The sequence below is a fragment of the Notamacropus eugenii genome, chromosome 1 (genome assembly GCF_028372415.1).
Source record: "Notamacropus eugenii isolate mMacEug1 chromosome 1, mMacEug1.pri_v2, whole genome shotgun sequence".
NCBI classification, from domain to species: Eukaryota; Metazoa; Chordata; class Mammalia; order Diprotodontia; family Macropodidae; genus Notamacropus; species Notamacropus eugenii.
Window position 1 is genome coordinate 215,316,641 of NC_092872.1, and position 19,158 is coordinate 215,335,798.

The following is a 19,158-nucleotide window of genomic DNA, read 5'->3' on the forward strand; positions in this document are numbered from 1 at the left end:
CACACACACACACACACCCGCCCCGGGATAGTGAGGGGAGTTGGGTGTTTGAGCCCTGGAAGTTTGAGGGAACTTCTGCTGATAGGAACAGCAGACCCAGCTATGCTACAAAGAGCAGTTGGGTGAGCAGGAACATGCCTGGTGAATGCAGGAGTAGTGGGGCAGTAAACTCCTGACTGGGGGCACTTACAGGAGGTTGGAGGTTTGACTTTGGTTCCAGGCAGGTGGGGAGAACTGAAGATCTGGGGCAAGCAGCATCATTTCCTATATCCCAGGGCTAGAGGTAATTTCAAAAATTAAGCTGTCACCGTAAAAAATGCACAGCAAAGGAGAAAGAATCCAACCATAGAAAGCTATTATGGGAATAGAGATGAACTTGGTTCATCTTCAGAGGAGGATATTGAAGTAAAGAAACCCCCAAAGAGTAATGTTAAATGGTCACTTGCTCAAAAAGAATTCCTAAAAGATCTTCAAAAAACAGTTTAAAAACCAAAAGACTAAAGAAAAAATAAGAATAATCCAAGAAAAACAAGGAGGCTATAAAAGGAAACTCAACCAATTAGAAAAGGAAATTCTGAATCTTAAAGAAGAAAATGACACCTTGAAAATTAGAACTGAGCTAAGTGAAGCCAGTGAAATTATAAGAGATCAAGAAATAATTAACCAAAATATGAATAATGAAAAAATAGAAGAGAAAGTGAAACATCTTTTAAGAAAAACAACAGATTTGGAGAATAAATCAAGAAGAGAAAATATAAAAATAATTGGACTAACTGAAAGTTATGATAAAAAAAGAATCTTGATACAACAATACAAGAAATAATTAAAGAAAATTGTCCTGAAGCATTAGAACAAGGGGAGTGGGGTAGGATAGAAATAGAAAAAATACATCATTCACCATTTAAAAGAGATCCTATAAGGAAAACTCATAGGAATATCAGTCAAATTTCAAAAATCCCAGCTCAAGGATAAAATATTAAAAGCATCAAGATTAAAACAGTTTAAATATGGTGATGCCACAATTAGATTCACACAAGATCTAGCAGCAGAAACATTAAAGGACTACAGACCTTGGAACATAATATATCGAAGAACAAAAGAACTGAGGCTCTGGCTGAAAATATCATACCCTGCAAGGTTAACTATTATCCTTAATGAAAAAAAGTGAACATTTGATAAACTCTCAGTCTATAAAGACTTTGTCTTAAAAAAAGTCCTGAAGTTAATAGAAGATTTGACATACAAGAACCAAGAGAAATATAAGATACATACCAAAGACGGACAGACTGTTGGAACTGTTTACAAATGAGCTGCAAGAGTAAAAATTGATACAGAGGAATTAGATGAGGGAGGAAGGCTGGTAGTTCTGATAACCTACTTCCGTAAGGGAATGGGTTTAAGAGGGAACAATACATATATATTTAGAAGAGTATAAAAGTCTTCTAAAATCAAAAGAAATAAAATGGTAGGGACATGGGGGGGGGAGAGGACAAGGGATGGATCTTTAGATGGGAGGGGAAAGGAATAGGTAAAAGGGGTGTATAGAATGGTGTTTAGATTTATGGGAATGAGAGGATGGGGAGGGATAATTGGAGGGAGGGAGGCAAGTAATAGAAGGGCAAGGTAGTAGGTAGAAGTAAAGTAGAGGAGGCAGGAGGGATTGGAAACAAGACATATACACAAACAAAGATCAGCAGTAGAATATGTTTGGGAAGGTATATGTTTATAATTGTATGTATATATATGTATACTGTATGTATATTGTATGTATATATGTATGTGTATAGCTATAGCCATAGAGAAACATCTAAACTTTATTGTAGCCTTCTGGAGGGGTGGGGGAAGGGGAAAAAAGAACAAAATAAAAAAAGCAGACAGCAGAGAACAAAAGAAAACTGACAAGGAAGCAAAGATGGACAATTTTCAACACAAGTATTATTTATCATACAGGCTTTCTTGAAACGAAAATTTATTGTTACATAATTTCAATCCTCTCATGTTCTGCTATGCACATGACATGATTTTTTTCTTTTTAACTTTGTATTTAAGTTCCAATATTTAAGTTTATGATATGTTTTTGATTCTTTTCTCTATTCTATATTTGTGTTCGGGCATTTGAGTCTAAAATAAAAGAAAAAAAGAAAACAAAGGAGCAGTTCTGCATATGTATCCTGTTATGAGAGTCAAAACATGTTGCCATCCTTTGCCAGATGTATTTGGGAGCCCAGCCCAATGTGGGGGATCCCAGTATCTCCTTGAAAGATCTTCTCTTTTCCCAGGTATTCCCATTTTATTTATTTGTTTGTTTGTCTCTGATGCTCCTATTTTTATATATCTGATGACTACAGTAATCATATTTTCTCAACCCAAAATCAGGACACATGGTCTAACTAAAAATATTCCTTTGGCATAATTTTGTGTTAAGTGTACTTTGTTTTCTGAAAAACTGGGACACTGAGATTATAGAACCAATAAGCAAGACTAGGAGATGCTTTGTTTTGCTTTTTTGTCAACTAGCAAAATCGGTAAACCATTGGCTAAATTGCTCGAAAAAACCCAACAAAAACCAGAAAGGAAATTAAACTTAAAATGAATGAAGTAAATTCACAACAGAGAAGAAAGAGAGTTTTCAGAAATGATGATGCCAACAAAACTGAGAATTCAAAGGAAAAATGTATCTACAAAAAGATAAAAATACCTAAAAACAAGATGTAAAAATCTTAAGTAGCATAATCTTGGAAAAAAAATTAAGCAAGTCATAAATGAACTGCCAAAGGTAGGGCAGTCCTTAATCCAGATGAATTTACCAGTGAATTCTATCAATAATTTAAAGAGTAATTAATACCTGTGATACAAACATTATTTGTAAAAAATAGGAAACTCCTTTTATGAGACAAATATGGCTCTGACATCAGAGAGAGACAAAGCAGAGAAAGAGAATTATAGACCAATTTTACTAATGAATATTGATGTAAAATTAAAAAAAAACAAACAACTTTTCAAGGAGCAGATTCATCTGAAAATAAATCACCTTGACCTTGTATTCGTAATAAAAATTCAAGAATTGTTTAGCATTTAAAATTGGGTCTTTCTCAGGATATCTGGGACACATAATGTAATGCTAATGAAAGTTAAAGATCTTCCCCACCCAATAATGGGCCTGCCCATTAAAGGAAGCTTGATTAGGGGAGGCCCACACCTTTTGTTAATTTCTATTAAGGCACTAGGTCCTAGGGTCCTTCCCTCTGGCTCTAAAATGTGTATAAATACTCTGAGGTAAGGTTTTATTTGGAGGCTTATTCATTGGAAGTGTATGTTTGACCAGATTAGACTCTGGGCTGCCACTAAGACTCTCCCAGGCTTTGAAAACCCAGATGTTGGTGCTTCTTTTGCTATGTACGTATTATGGTCAGACTGTTGAAAACCCTGTCTGTTGATCTTTATTTCTCTGAAGTTCAGGGTGCTGACCTTTCCCCTGAACTAAGTGAACTATATAGGTGCTTGTTTAAAGTAGATTGTCTCTTTAAAGTTACTTTCCTTTTAAAAAAGCAGGTCTAAGAACCTGTACAGCTGGCCCTCCTATGTATGTTGGGGTCTTTGCTATTACATACGATTGCTCTACCTGTAACTATATTTGGGGTTCCACTGTTATAAAATTCCTACATGCTAATCCTCATTTCATTAGGATACCAGTAGCCATTATAATAGATAATATTTTTCATAGTATTTTTACATACCACATTTTATCCTCTCAACAATCTTGTGAGGTAGGTGCTGCAAGAATTATTATCAGATGAGGAAATTAAGGCTCATGGTCAAAAGGCAAGTAAACCTAATACATAGGATTCTAACCTAGGTTTCTTTTGACTCCAAAGACAGTACCCTTCATTATACCACTTTGCTATAAGGTCTCAAGTGCATAGATATATATTGGTTTAGAGGAGAAGGTCTTGTAAAGTTGAGCTTATGGGTAAGCTGGGCTAAAGATCTTTCATAATAGTCCTTTCTCAAGACAGTTCTGTGCTGTCACATGCTCTTGAAATCCTGAAAAGCCACTTGGGCGGCATTGCGTCCAGCTGCTCCCATGACACCTCCTCCTAGAAAAGGAAAATAAGTCCCAATTTCTCAAACTTATTGGGGAAAGAAGCAGGTAGTAAGCATGCAGAGACCCCAGACTGCCCTGCTATATTATAAAACTTCTATTATATCGGACTAGAAATACCAAGAGAAGTGACTGAAGATGAGATTTAGTGACACAGGTCCTGGGTCCTCACTGCCACTTGTGTATCTTGAGATGCTCAAGACAGCAGCAAGGGAATGGTAGAAACCATACTGGGCTTGGGAGTCAGGAAACTTGCAGGTCTTTGTCTGTGCTCTGCCACTAGCCAACTGTGCGGCCTTGACAATGATACATCACACCCCTCTAGATCTTCACTTCCTCTTCCATAAAATGAAGAGTTAAGGCTACAGATTTCTTCTTAGGAAATCTTTTGGCCTGCTGCTTGTTTGAGGGTTGTTGTTATTGGTGGTGGTGGGTGGTGATGGTGGATGGTTGTGGTGGGTGGTAGTGGTGGGTGGTTGTGGTGGTCCATAGGAAAAGATTACAGGGAGCCTAGGTTAGCAGTTGGAAAGTAGGTTCACGTCTTTCTAGAAGTCTACCATCTAGGTCAGGGATGCTTAACCTGGGGTCTGTGAACTCTCTTTTTAAAAAATATTTTGATAGCTCTATTTCAATGTAATTGGCTTCCTTTTGTAGTCCTGTGTTATTTTATTTTGTGCATTTAAAAACATTATTATGGTAATGGATCTACAAGCTTCACCAGACCACCAAAGAGATCTGTTATAACATAAAAATATTAAGAACTAATGACCTAAATATCTCACAAAAATTTCAAGATGGAATTCCAATGCTAAAAAGTTCTTTCATACTTAGAGTGTGAACAGTAAAAAAAATCAAAACTGGATGCTCCTTACACATTGGTCCATTCTCTTTTCTACTTCTGAAAGACCCCCAACCATTGATCACCCATAATCCCCATACCCATGGAGTCCATGGGGAGCACATACCAGGATGAGCGCCACTGCCACAGAGGTATAGACCCTGGATTGGGGAACGGTAGTTGGAGTATGGTGGCAGCGGTCGGGCAAAGTAGAGCTGATCCAGGGACATGGCTCCATGGAAAATGTTCTGTAAGTAAAGGAGCTACTGAGTAACTAGAGAGTTAGACTGACCTGTTTTAATTGTCCTGTCTTACATACAGTTAGGTGGTACAGTAGAGAGAGGGCTGGACATGAATTAGGATTCAGCCTTACCCACTTACTAGCTATATAAATGGGTAAGTCACTTAACTTCTGTCTGCCTCACTTTCCTCATTCATATAATGGGGCTAGTAATAGCAGCACCTGCCTCCAGGGTGGCTATGAGGATCAAATGAAATGGCACCATCAATCAAGGACTTTTAAGTGCCTACTATGTGCAAATTCGCACTTTGCTATAGTGCTAAATTGCTATAATGAGTTAGCTATTATTATTATTGAATCAACACCAGGCCAAGAAGGGAGATACTTATGAATGAGGAGAGTGACTTGCTAGGAAGAAAAGAGACTAAATCTAGTTCCACAGGGAGAGAAATCCAGAGATGACATGGGATCAGAAGGCTCTCCCTTGGACAGTTATCAGACTGAGGAGGTGGATACAGATGTTTAGCAGGGAAAACAAGACACACTCATGGCTCTCCTCAGCTAACTTCTGCTTCTGCTTCCTCTCACCATCCTATGTGCCCACAGCTGTGCCTGCCCATCCACCTTTCTGGTGCCCTTCCAGTTATGGCCCATGCCACTTCTGTGCCTCACCTTGTATGCTTTTCAGGGTTCTAGACCTCAAGGAAAGTTCGGGTATCAAGATGAGCTTAAAGGAACAAAAGATAAAGAAGGAAACCCCAGTGCTGACATGGCCTATTTAGGACTAGTTGAAGGGTGAAGGGGATGGGGAAGCAGTATACTCACTCCCCCAGGAAGTCCAAAAACCCTCTCAAGATCAGGTGGTGTCAGGATATCTCTGCCAATCACTGATTTCTTGAAACCTGGGGCATAGGCTTCAATGCAGTCAAACACTAAGGATTCCAAACAGTAGGAGAAGAATGTATTAGCAGCAAGAGGGAGCACTGTAAAAGACCACAAATAAATGGCCATGGGAGCTTCCTGGTTATAGGCAAAGGATCCTACAAGGGCTAAAGTAGGGTAAATGGGACACCAGTGAGAGAAGAGTGGGATTTGGGGTAAGGAAGAATGAGAGAAGATTTTCACTACATAGGCATCATTCTGGAGACAATGACCAAGAGTCTCCTTTGCTTTACCTTTGTCAGCATAAGCATTTTTCTCTTGCTCATCCCAGACCTTTCCATCTGTCATGGCATAGGGAGTGTATTGAGTGAAGAGTGAGATAACATGGCAGCCAGGAGGAGCTATGGTGGGATCCAGTGATGATGGAATACAAAGTTCAATCATGGGCCTGAGTCAAGGGAAGAGAGGAAGGGAGAGAATCAGATCTCTTGAAAAGTATGAGATTCAAAAGAAAACTTCAAGGGAATATGGTCTGAGATCACTTTCCTGGAGAACTACCAATATTCTAGAAGATCCCACAAATCAATTTAATCTAACTTGGATCCTTAAAGCAATGATCTTCCAAAATCTCAGGGAGTATATCTCATAGCTTAGGGATGTCAGGAAGCTATCAATGAGTCTCCCTCAGTTCCTAGCTCCATTCTTGGATATAATTGATTCCTACAATTTCTACCCTTATCTATAAAGGAAATAAAGCAGGTAAAAAAAAGTTTTAAAGAGTTTTCCCTAGTAAGTGTTGTAGGGATTAGGGGAAGTTACACTAATAGTAATATACTCTTAATGAACCCATGAATGGATTCAATCATTCTGGAAAGCACATTGGAATTATTCCCAGAAAGTGACTAGAATGTCCATATCTTTGAATGCAGATATCCCACATCTAGGGGGACTAAACTAAAGAGGTCAAAGACAGAAAGAGAGGTTCCATATATAGCAAAATATTCATATAAGCTGTTTTTGTGATTGCAAAGAATTGGAAATAAGCTGATGTTTATCAGTTGAGGAATGGCTATCATGGCACATAGGATTATGATAGTGTAGTGTCGTAGTGCAACGGGGTGGTACAGTAGATAGAGCACTGTGCTTGAAATCAGGAAGACTCATCTTCCTGCGTTCAAATATGGCCTCAGATACTTACTAGCTGAGTGACCCTGGGCAAACCACTTTACCCTATTTACCTCAGTTTCCTCACTTACAAAATGATTTGGAGAAGGAAATGGCAAACCACTCTATTATCTTTGCCAAGAAAACCTCTAAAATGGGGTCACAAAGACTCAGCTATGACTGAAACAACTGAACAACCACAACAACAAAAGTATAGTGTTGTAAATAGAGAGCTAGTTTCAAAACTAGGGAGACCTGTCTCAAGTTATGCCTCTGATATATACTGACTCTATGACCTTGGGCAAGTCATTTGACCACTCAGTAATCTAAGCAACTGTTTAAGAGTGTAAGTCACAGAAAGGTACTCAAAAGTTTTTCTTACCTTGAAGTTTCCCACATCAGTGAAATCATAGGTGAAATAAGATTATACATCTAGAACTAGAAAGGAATTCAGAAGCAATCCAGTTCAACTTTTTCATTTTACACTTGAGGAAACTGAGACTCAGGAAAATTAAATAACTTATCCAAGGTCACATAGGGAGTACACACCATAGTTTGGATTTGAACCCAGATCCTCCGACCACAGTGCCTCATATAAATGTGATGGAATGTTACTGTGTGATATTAACTGAGGAATAGAAAGAATTCAGAGAAGTACAGGAAGATGTTTAAATGTTACAAAGTGAAGTAAATAGAACCAAAAAGACATTATTTTATCAGCTACAGCAAAGAACAAAAAAAATTAAAATGAATACTATGTTCTTTTAATGGAACTGAGAAGGAGCTGAGAAAATGTACCTCCCTCCCTTCTTGGAAGAGGTGGGGAAATGCTGTATTGTCAACCTTGGTGGATGTGTTGGTTGGTTTTGCTGATCTGCCCTTTTTCTCTATCTTTTTTATTTCATGTTACAAAGAATGGCTCTCTGGGCAAGGAAATAGAGAAGAACATATTTGGAAATGGAAGTGATCTAAAAACAAAAATTATTCTTAAAAAATGTTAAAAGAATTTCCCCCTCATCTCTTTTTTTGGGGGGGGATATGTCAGCAATCCATTACCTGAAGGAAGAACAAATGTAAGTGATAGGATTTTGACATTAACCACCCCCCCCCCAACTTCAGTTTCCTCTTCTATAAATATAAGGTAGTTGGATCAGATGATTTTTAAAGTTCCTTTGAGATCTAAAATCTATGGTACTAAAAAAGGTCTCTGTGTGTATGTGTGCATCTTGCAGGGAGGGACATAAGGATTAATGTTATGAGGCTCCAATGAAATAATGCATGTAAAATGCTTTGCAAACTTTATGTAAATGTCATTAGTTATTATTCTTGGTTATACGCTATTAAAAGGCAAGTAGGTGGTTAGGTTCAAGAGGGATATTGCTATAATAATAATAAGAGTAACTGATGTTAACATCACACTTTAAAGTTGACAAAGCACCTTACATACATTATCTCATTTGAGCTTCCCTCAAATCTTGTCATATAGATACTATGGGTATTATTAATCCACATTCTACCAGTTAAGATATTAATGGTACTAAATTTGCCCATAGTCACAAAACTAGGAAGTATCAGAGGGAGGATTCAAATTAAGGTTTCTCTGGATGCTCAGTCCAATGCTATTTCCACTATACTACACTGCCTTACGTAGCAGGGAAAATGTATATGTATATATATCTACATATGTAATTATAGACCTTTATCTATAGACATAGGTATGCTATGTAGACCTATAGATAGATAGAAAGACAGAAGATAGATAGATAGATGACAGATAGATAGATAGATAGATAGATAGATAGATAGATAGATAGATAGATAGATAGATATGAACAAGAGATGCGAAAGTGCCATTTGGAATAGGAAGTCAACAACAGAGCTCAAGAAGAACAGAGAAGACAGAATTTATTCAAGAGATATTTTGGAGCTATAATCATTTGGATTTAACAATTAATGGGATTTATGGAGGTAAGAGAACAGTCAAAGATAATGCTAAGGTTTAAATCTTTGGTGAATGATATTGTCAATTAGGATTTGGGGAAAAGATCAATCAGTAAGCAAGTAAGCTGATACTGTGTGTTCATACTATGTGCTAGGCACTAAGGGACACAAATACAAAACCAAAACAATCCTTGCCCCCCCAGTCTACTGGGAGGGGAATATGTCATGTTCTTAACTAGATGCTACATATGAAATCAGTACATCGTGACTGACAACTGGAGGAACCAAGAAAACCATCTTGAAAACAGCATTTGAGTTGAGACTTAAAGGAAACCAAGGGTCATTATAAGTCCAGTCTGACCTTTATTGAACTTTATATTCTGTTGGGACATAAAGATGAAGCTGTTCTGTGGACAATATGAACATCACATCTGATTTTTAGGAGAAAAGTCAGGGATGGAGATAGTAATGTATGAGTCATTTGAGTAAAGGTGATTGTCAACTCAAAGGAATGAATGAAAGAGACTGTAAGAGAAGACCAAGGACAAAACCTTAAGGAGGATCCACATCAAAGAGTTGAGAAAGAAGAATTGTTCACTGAAGGAAACAGGGTTGGAGAAGTGAAATGAGAAATAGAACACTTCTTGGAAGTCAATGGAGGAAAGTTTATTCAGAAGAAAGGTCAGCAGAGTCAAAAGTTATGAGGGAGGTCCTGAAAGACAAAGGCTAATTAAAAACCTTTGGATGGGGTGACAAGGAAGGAAAAGATGGGTGTTGAGGAAGTAATGGACTACATTTCCAGAAGTTTGATGGTAAAAGGGAGGGGATACATGGGCAATAGCTTGATAAGTTTGAAGGACAGAGGGTAAACTTTTTCAGGATGGGCAAGAACTTAGCACATTTATAGGAAGATGGAAAGAGATCAGGTTAGAGGGAAAGGGAATGATTGAAAATATATGAGAGAAAGAGAAGAATACAAGTTCATTTTTTCTTTATTTCCCCAGCATCCAGTATAGTTTTTTCCACATAGTAGCCACTTAATAAATACTGGCTGGGTCTGAGTGGGTTGGATTAGATTGGAGAGGGGATGACAGAAAGACCAAAGGTCCTAGAGAAGGCAAAAGCAGATGGAATAAAGGACACAGAGTAGAGACTTGACAAAGAATAGGGATACTTCAAGCTCTGAGAAAGGAGGGAAAAAGATAACAGGTAAAGAAATTGAGAAATTTTGAAGTATGGAGGGAGGGGGTTGAGGGAGCTCCCACAAATAGCCTCAATCTTCTCGATGAAATTGGAAGGTAGGTAATTTACTAGGTGAAGATCGGGGAGAGGAGTGTTAGGCCTTGAGGAAAAGAGAAAGGCTTTGAAATAGTTGCTGCAGGGAATAATATAAAGAATCAATAAGAGCCGAATAGGATTGCTGAGCAACTGTAAGGGCCCACTTGAAGTTATACACCATAAATTTATAATGGGTAAAATCAGCACAATTCGGTGACTTTTTCTATTGCTATTTGGCAGCTCAGGCTCAGAGGGGAGAAATTGATTGGAGAGGAGTTGCCCAGAATTAGGAATTAGGAGGCTAGAAACAGAAAAAAAATCTGAGGGTTTGGTGATTATAGAAAAGTGGCTAATGAATCTCTGAATTGCCTGACTGGTTATAGAGGCAAATGAAGCCAGAGGCAAGGAAATAAAGACAAGGGTAGATGGAAGAGAGTAGAGGGATGGAGGTAATTAGGTGAACGGTTTAGTAAGGGAATGGGAAAAGAATAAGAGTAGAAGACAAAGATATTAGAGCTTTAAAGTCCAGGACCTGGGAGGTGGTACTGTAATTGGATAGATGAAAGTTATCAGAGTTAAGGAAGTTGGGGAATTAAGAGGTCAAGGTGTTAAAAGTCATAAATATGATTATGGGATCATAGATCCAGAACTGAAAGGGAGCTAGGGGGACCATTTAGTTCAGCAGCCTCATCATACAGATGAGAAAATTGAAGCCCAGAGGTCATGCTTAGGTGGCAAAATCTGGATTTGAACACAGATAACAAACCTAGTGTTTTTTTCCACTATGCTATCCTGCCTATTTATGGAGATGATGGGAGTAGTCAGAAAACAGCTATGATCTAGGTAATAATGTCATTGAGAAATTTAAACAATCAACAGTTAATAAGCATTCATGAAGCACCTTCCATGAGTCAGGTACATTGCTAATACTCTGAATACAAGGGCAGACACAAAACAGTTCCAGCCCAAGGAGTTAACATTTTATTGGGTGAGACAAATAGGTACATTCCTAGGCATATACAAACCATACACTGAGCAGTTTTTGAGGTACAATGAACTAGCAAATGGGGGGATGAGGAAGGAAAGGGGAAGTGGCTTTGAGAGATGTTATAGATGCTGAAATTGTTAGAAATGATAATATTAATTAACGTTTGATGAATGAATGATTGAATAAATGACTTTATTACATTAAAAATTGAGCCTCAATTGCTACTCTTTTAAAGATACTCCCTCAGCAATCCAGCAGCACATTGTAAAAAGAATATAAATAATTGTGCCATTTGATCAAATATTTGGGAATATATATACTACAAGTACTATCAAAAACAAACAAAAATGTTTTCAAAGCCACAGTAGGTATGCCTACAAACATCCCCCCCAACTGAAAATAATCTAAATATCCACCAATAGGGAATGATTAAATAAATAACGATACATTAATGTGATGAATTTCATAAGGCAACTAATGCCAACAAGTATAAGGAATACAGAAATTGGTAGATATTTTTATGAGATAATAAAGATGGAAAAAAAGCAACTCAGAAAAATGGACCGAATGCTGACTGTGATCATAAATGAGGAAAAGTAAATGATAATGAATAGACAAAGTAAAAACAAACCTTGATGAGGACTTAGGAGTCACTAGAAAGCTGTTATAGTACTTTCTTCACTGAAATGAATTAATTCAAATGTAAATAGTTATAAAACAAATTTTCAATGTTCAATTTGTAATAGATCATTTAATAAAACTATTAAAAATACAAAATATCTGTCCTTGTATTTGGGCATAGGGAAGACTATTCAGGACAGTCTAGTCAATGACCCACCTGTGAGAAGGGATCCCCTTGGTGGCATCCTCAAAGGCCCAGTGGAGGACTTGGATATCTTCACAATTCAAATGAATGGAACACTGGTGATGGGGCAGGGGTTGCCCACTGTTGGCATTTGGTGCAGCCAGGAAGTTGGGCAGCTTGTCAACAGCCACTGTGGATTTCCAAGAATGAGCCAAGTACTACTAAAGGAGGCCATAGCCTCAGTTCTCCAAGCTCTTTCCCCTAATGGTCTTTCCCTTCACAGTTGTGGGGGGTGGGGGGTGGGCGGGGGGGGGGAATAAGACTAGAAAGTGGAATATGGAATCAGGGTAGAAGTATTTCATTTCTCAAGACCTTGAGGCTAGGCTAGGGAAAGGAGGAGACAATGTGGGTGAATCTGTTTTAACAGAAATGAGGAGGCATCATAACCATAATGGACAAATTAAAGTAGAAACTTAATAAAAGACTCCTCCATCCAAGCTGTTACCCTCTAAGCTTCTAAGAAACTTAAGTTTGCAATGTCAATGGGAAGCATTCCACAGAGGGAAGAGACTTGGTTGTTTGCTTTCTGTCTGATTTCCTTGTGATCTAGGGTATCACACCTACCATTAATCTTGGTGACTGGTGACTGGGTGTCCAAGTGAGAGATTCTCTTGATGAACTCCTCAGGGAGCTGCTCCTACAAGAACATACACAATGAGCTGTGGGGGACGCTGCCCAGGGCATGATAGACTGACTTATGTTTTAAAGAGGCTTATATAGTAATGGAGAATTGGGGACACCCAGAGTCCCTGGAGCGAGGCCTCCAAAGCCCAAGAAATAGATACGGTCCCTTTGCTCCATTTTTCCTTTCTTGATCCTCCCTAGTTGTCCCCACCCTTCACCTTACTTTGTATGTATTTTGCATGTACTTGTCTGCATGTATCTTGTTTCTGCCCAATAGGATACAAGATTCTTGAGAGCAGGGATTGTTTCAACTTTGTCTCTATCCCCAGTGCCTGGCACAATGCTTGGTCCCATAGAGGTGATTAATAAATGTTTGAATTGAATTGAATTTCATAGTATCCCTTCCTTTGAGAAAAATATTGAGGGCACATACGAGGGATAGAATGGTACCCATATCATCTGAAAGTTAAGATGCCAAGGAGGCTATATACCTGCAACTCAGGAGGCACCTGGAGTTTTTCTGTAATAACTATCCAAAGTTTGTCATTTGCTGTTTCTATGTTTTCCATTGTGGCTGCCTGCTTTTCAGCCCTTTGTCCTCTTTCCTCTCCCCTTCCCCCAGGCTTAGCCCACATTCCACAGCTTCTCACCTGGGGTGCCAGCTTCAGGAAAGTGATCTGTGGAGATGCATTGGACAGCACCAGCTTGCTTCTTACTTCAGTTCCATCCTTTAGGACAACTCCTTGGACTCGCCCATTGCTGTTCACCTGTACTTTATCCACAGTCTAAAAACCAGCAAAGAATAGGGGCCCATCGGGTACCAGGTAAGGACATCAGTATTGGACTCTGGGGAACCACCATGGGGTTCTTGTAGTAAGGTCAGAGGTACCTTCATTTGGATTCATCATAGTCTTCACCTACAGTTTTCATCACCCCTACATTCAAATGCTGCCCATGCTAATACTCCAATGCCCAGTTCCTTTGCTAACTGCTTGTATACCTAGCTTTGAGGTGGTTCAGTGCTATGATATATGCCAAGAAATTTCTACCTTTATACGGCTCATGATCAGAATAATGAATTGAGAGTTATAAAGGGGTTTGTTGGGCATCAAGAGCAGCTTACCTTTTCTGTGAATATATCTGCTCCATGTGCTTCTGCTGCCTTTGCAATAGCATGAGAGAGAGCACCCATGCCACCTTCTACGTACCCCCAGGCACCTTTCTTCCCCTCCAGGCCTCCCATTACATGATGTAGCAGCACATACCTAGAAGGGAGATGGCTGTTGTTAAGTCATGTCTGACTCTTCATAATACTATTTGGTATTTTCTTGGAAAAGACACTGAAGTAGTTTGCCATTTCCTTCTCTGACTCATTTTACAGATGAGAAAACTGAGCCAAACAGGGTTAAGTGACTTGCCCAGAGCCATACAACTAGTAAGTATCTGAGGTCAGATTTGAACTCAGGTCTTTCTGACTCCAGATCTGGCATTCTATCCACTGTGCCACCTAGCTGCCCCAGTGGGGGGATATCAAGAGTTATTTAAAGGTATCTGTGTTCTCATCAGCATTGGAACTTTCACCATTAATGTCCATTCTCCCTTTTTCCACGTCTCTGTAATTCTTATCCATATCTTTCTAGACATCTTCCATATGGAATCAATACAATGCAGAAAAGGCCTTCCTCTGGTTTTCTTAATAACTTGAGGATGCCAATGGAATGTCAACTGTCTTTCATGTTACATGACTGACCCTCATCATGTTCCAGTCATATTGTCTTTTATGTTGTATCTTATATGACTTTTCCCCTTCTTTTGCATCAGTCAGCACTGGTAACATACCAGTCTACATACACCTACCAGGAGTGTTTTCCTTGAATTTTTATTCCTACAAAACTGTCATGTTCCATAACTCACAACCATCTAGCACCACTAGCAGAATATCAGTGTAAAAGAATTGGACTTTGGGGTCAACAAATCAAGATCTAAAAGAGTTTAATTCTTTTGAGTATCTGATTGACCAAGAGAAGCACAAGAAACACCTAGAGATCAGGGTATCTAAGTCAGGCAAACTAAAAATATCCCTCCCAACACAAACTTCATGATTTGTTAAAAACAGGCAGATATTTTGAGTCATCATGACCATGTCTCTACTCAAGAATCTTCAGGGGCTTCAGTGTACCTTTAGGATAAAGCACACACACTTCAGGTGAGCATTTAAGCCCCTTCCCAGTCTGGTTGTTTCCAGATTCACTCCATCTTTTTCCTTTCATGAACTCCAAGTTCCAATTAAACCAGCCAACTAGCCAGTCCCACATAAAACTTTCCAGCTTCTTTTTCTAGTTCTTTGCCTATCCCTGGAAAGTCCATTCTTTTTTCTCTGTCTTCCTTCAAGGCTCACATCTCAGTTGGGATTACTTTACTGATTGCCTTTCCTGATTAATCCAAGGAATTAATAATCTCTACCCTCTAGTGTTTCCTTAATTGTTTATTTGTTTATATTCCCCATTAAAATGAAGCCTCTTTTCTGGCTGGGCCTGTTTTCACCTTTGTCCTTGTATCTCCAAGGCCCACAACACTGCCTAGCATCTAGCTGTTGTTTATCCTTCATTTTTGAAGAGAATCGATGATATCAGAAGGTGCTGTCTTGACTTGTTAGTGAATTTTATTTAAGCGAGGCAGTTGTCAGTCTCACTCTGTCTTCCAGAGTCATTGAAGTTTAGTGGCAAGACAAAAGTCAAGATGGCCAGCGATGGCTTGGGATGCAGTTGAAGACCTTGGGGTCTTCAGTGTCGAATCAAGCTCCGCAATGCCTGTTTCTGCCACCTTTATGGTTCATTAGAACAAGATGTTCTCATCTGCCCATTCCTCTGGGGGAAATCTTCACATATTTGGAGCAAACATTCCCCCAAACTCTCTGACAGGTTTGAGGCTCATCAGTTAACCTCAACTTGCCACAGTCAGTCTGCTGAGAGAGTTTTATGGTGTTGTGGCTGCTGTTCAAGTTACAGCTTCTTGGAGTCACAGGGAGGAGGTGAGTGAATCAGGTAGACACCAAAGGTGGATGAGCAGCCCTGAAAAGGGCTTAGCAAGCCCTCACACCAGAGGTGCTAGTTGTCTTGAGCACACCATGCACCCTCAAGCATCTAGTAGGTGCTGAACAAATGTTTGTCTAATTGAATTCAATTGAAATAACTTATTTTTTAACCTTCATTCTCCCTCCCAGGTAGATATTCTTAGAGGCGAAGGATGTTGAATTGAAGGTCTCAACAACTATGACCTAAGCAACTGTTTGATTGCAAAGTCTCACCTAGTCAGGATGGGATAATTTCTAAGATCCTATCCAGCCCAAATTCCTTGGTCCTCAGATTCTAACTGAAGGATGGTAGCTCCTGTCATGGTTTTCACCCTACCCTCAGTCCTCAAGAATTTCTAACCTGGAGGAAAGTAGCTAATCCCTCCCTAGTTTAAATACTTTAAGGTTCAAAAAACTGACCCAAGGCAGCATTTTTTGTCAAGACTTGCTTCCCATGGGAAATACCTGCTGCTTCAGAATACCCTTTTTTTGCACCTTATACATACCAAAGTCCCTAAATTCTAGGACGCAGTAATGGCTTATTAAGTACTAAGAACATCAATAGAATGTGTCTGACTTCTACCTCATGGATTTAACTATCACCTTGTTCTCAGAGACAAGGGTTGGGACCTTGATGTAGAAGATGTCCTTAAAACAAGGAAGAGAGAAGAGAGAGAGAGTAGAGAAGAAGGAAAGGGAGAAGAGAAAAGGAGAGGAGAAAAGGAGAGGAGAGGAGAGAAGCAGAAGAAGAGAGGAATATTATTTTAGTTCAGGGTTTTGCTTAGCAATTAAATTGCCCCATTCTGTACACCAACATTGGTTCCCGTCACTTACCCACTTCCAGGAGTATAGGGACTTGTCATGGCTCCAATTACTGCATCTGTGGCAAGAGTTGCTTTTAAGGGCTCAGACTCAAACCATTCATCCAACACCTAGGACAGTAAAAGGAAGGAGAAATAAATGATAATCACTTCTCCTCCCAGAATACTTTTATCGTGCCTAGATTAGATTAGGGAATTGGAGATTAGGTCAGTAGATTTCGATGGAAACAGAATCTCTGGCCAAAAGTATTACCTACCTTGGTAATTGGGCCAGTGATAACTTGATAATACTGGGGAAGCTGTGTTCCTAAAATTAGACCTAGAAAATAAGATAAAAAAACAAACAGAAAAAATAAATTATTATCTAAAATATGATAGAAAGGTCTCCACTACTATCATACTCTAACGTTGCATTGTAGTGTGAGGGTGATCCTGCGTTCTAAAGGCAATGCTTTCTTGCTTTTCTCACATATGACACTCTATCTCCTGAGTCTTTGCATTGGCTGTCCTGCATGCCTGGAATGTTCTCTGTCCTTACCTCTATTTCCTGGCTTCCTTCAAGACTCATCAAATTCATACCTTCTGAGATTAATTTCCATTTATATTACATATACTTTATGTCTACATAAAATCGGTTTGCATGTTATTCCTCTCCCACACACGTGCATGCACATACATGCACACATGCACATACACCCACATACATGCACTCACACATACACACCTGTACACGGAGATGCACATACATACACACATATGCACACATGCACGCACACACACGCACGCACACACACACCTTGTTCCCTTAGAATGTGAGTTCCTTGAGGGTAGGAACTATTTATGCCTTTCTTTCTACACCCAACACGGAAGGATGAACACAGCAATCACAGTGCATGACGCATTATTGTTGTTTTTACTGATGAGGAAACTGAGGCAAACAGTCAAACGACTTGCCTAGGTTCACACAGATAGTAAAACTATCTGAAGCTGGATTTGCACTCAGAAAGATAAATCTTCCTGACTCTAGGCCCAGCACTCTATCCACTGTGCCACCTAGCTGCCCACATAGGAGGCACTTAACAAATGTTTGTTGATTTGACTTGCCAGTAGAACACTAACTCTAACAGGTCTATCAAGCTAGGAAGGCTTTAAGTATGGATCCAGTGACTCACCATATGCGTTGTTGAAAGATCAGCCTAGCCAGGTTTGGTGGGGCTCAACATGATTGGTCACAGTGTGATGAATGTTTAGATCAAGGCCAACTGTCCAAAGACCACGGAGTTACAGGGGATTTTGTCAGCACTAATTGAGGGAGTGCCCACATCAATGAATGTATAGAGCCTTGAAGTGCCAGAAACTAAAGAAAAATTCTGACCCTATTCTTTGAGAATAAGAGAAATATTGGAAGAATATGGATGAATCTTTGATTATTTTTTTTTAAATTGTCTTCCCCAGACTGGAAGCATAGGGGCTGCTGATGGGTCCTATCCTACTCCATGGGAGGCCATGGTCAGGCCATGCTCCCATATTGATGCTGAACTGCTGGCTGGCTCAGCTCACTGCAGCTCCGAACTCCTGAGCTCAAGAGATCCATTAGCCTGAACCTCCCTGAAGCTGGCATTATAAGCAAGCACTATGACACTAAGCTGAATCTCTGATCTTTTAAACTCTTCTACTGCTAGCCTATTGCTTTATTTTTAATTTGGAGGAACATTTACCTGCTTTTGGCTTTAAGAGGGGCCAATCTTTTATTCCTTGATTCAGAGTTAGACCATTTCAGAGAAATAATATGAATTTGCTTGTTGGTAGTCTAAAAGCTAATCAATACTTTTGATAATTTCCCAGAGGTAGGAGGAATAGGAAGACCTGCTTTTCTCTTAGAAGTTCTGGGCATCATGGAAATTTGCCCAGTGCTTTTGCAGAGGTTATCAGAGGAACATAAAGTTAGAGCTGATCAGAGGCCATCTGATCTGTTCCTCTCACTTTACAGATGAAAAAACTCCATGAAAGTTAAATTATTTGCCCAACACTACACAGGTACTGTCAGACATCAATGGTAGGATCCTCTGACTCTAGAGCTCATATGACTTTTGGGACCTACCTGCTTGTAAAAGGGGTTTAAGTGTGAAGAGGGACTTCAGTTTCTGATGCAGGGAGCCATGTTGAAAGGCAGTTGTATCCACTGGGGAGGAATCCAGCAATGGATCAATGGCCGATGCCAAACGATTCATGAACATTTCATATCTGGGAAAAGCCTAAAAAAGAGGAAGACAATATTGAGCACTATGACTCAGCTGTCAGTGGGCAATCCCTACACATTTCATCCTGTTCTTGTACTTCC

The 19,158-nt window shown here is 39.4% G+C and overlaps 1 protein-coding gene across 1 annotated transcript in view; it reads right to left on the reverse strand.

The window, feature by feature from the left end:
• Positions 1 to 1,952: 1,952 nt before the first annotated feature.
• PYROXD2 (pyridine nucleotide-disulphide oxidoreductase domain 2) overlaps positions 1,953 to 19,158 on the reverse strand; it is a 39,674-nt gene continuing 22,468 nt past the window's right edge. Inside the window, 11 exon segments of the mRNA XM_072626923.1 lie at positions 1,953 to 4,097; positions 5,068 to 5,188; positions 6,007 to 6,113; positions 6,357 to 6,511; positions 12,273 to 12,429; positions 12,864 to 12,936; positions 13,574 to 13,708; positions 14,047 to 14,188; positions 16,831 to 16,928; positions 17,075 to 17,136; positions 18,919 to 19,072. Coding sequence (XP_072483024.1) covers positions 4,027 to 4,097; positions 5,068 to 5,188; positions 6,007 to 6,113; positions 6,357 to 6,511; positions 12,273 to 12,429; positions 12,864 to 12,936; positions 13,574 to 13,708; positions 14,047 to 14,188; positions 16,831 to 16,928; positions 17,075 to 17,136; positions 18,919 to 19,072 — 1,275 coding nt within the window. The 3' untranslated portion in view covers positions 1,953 to 4,026.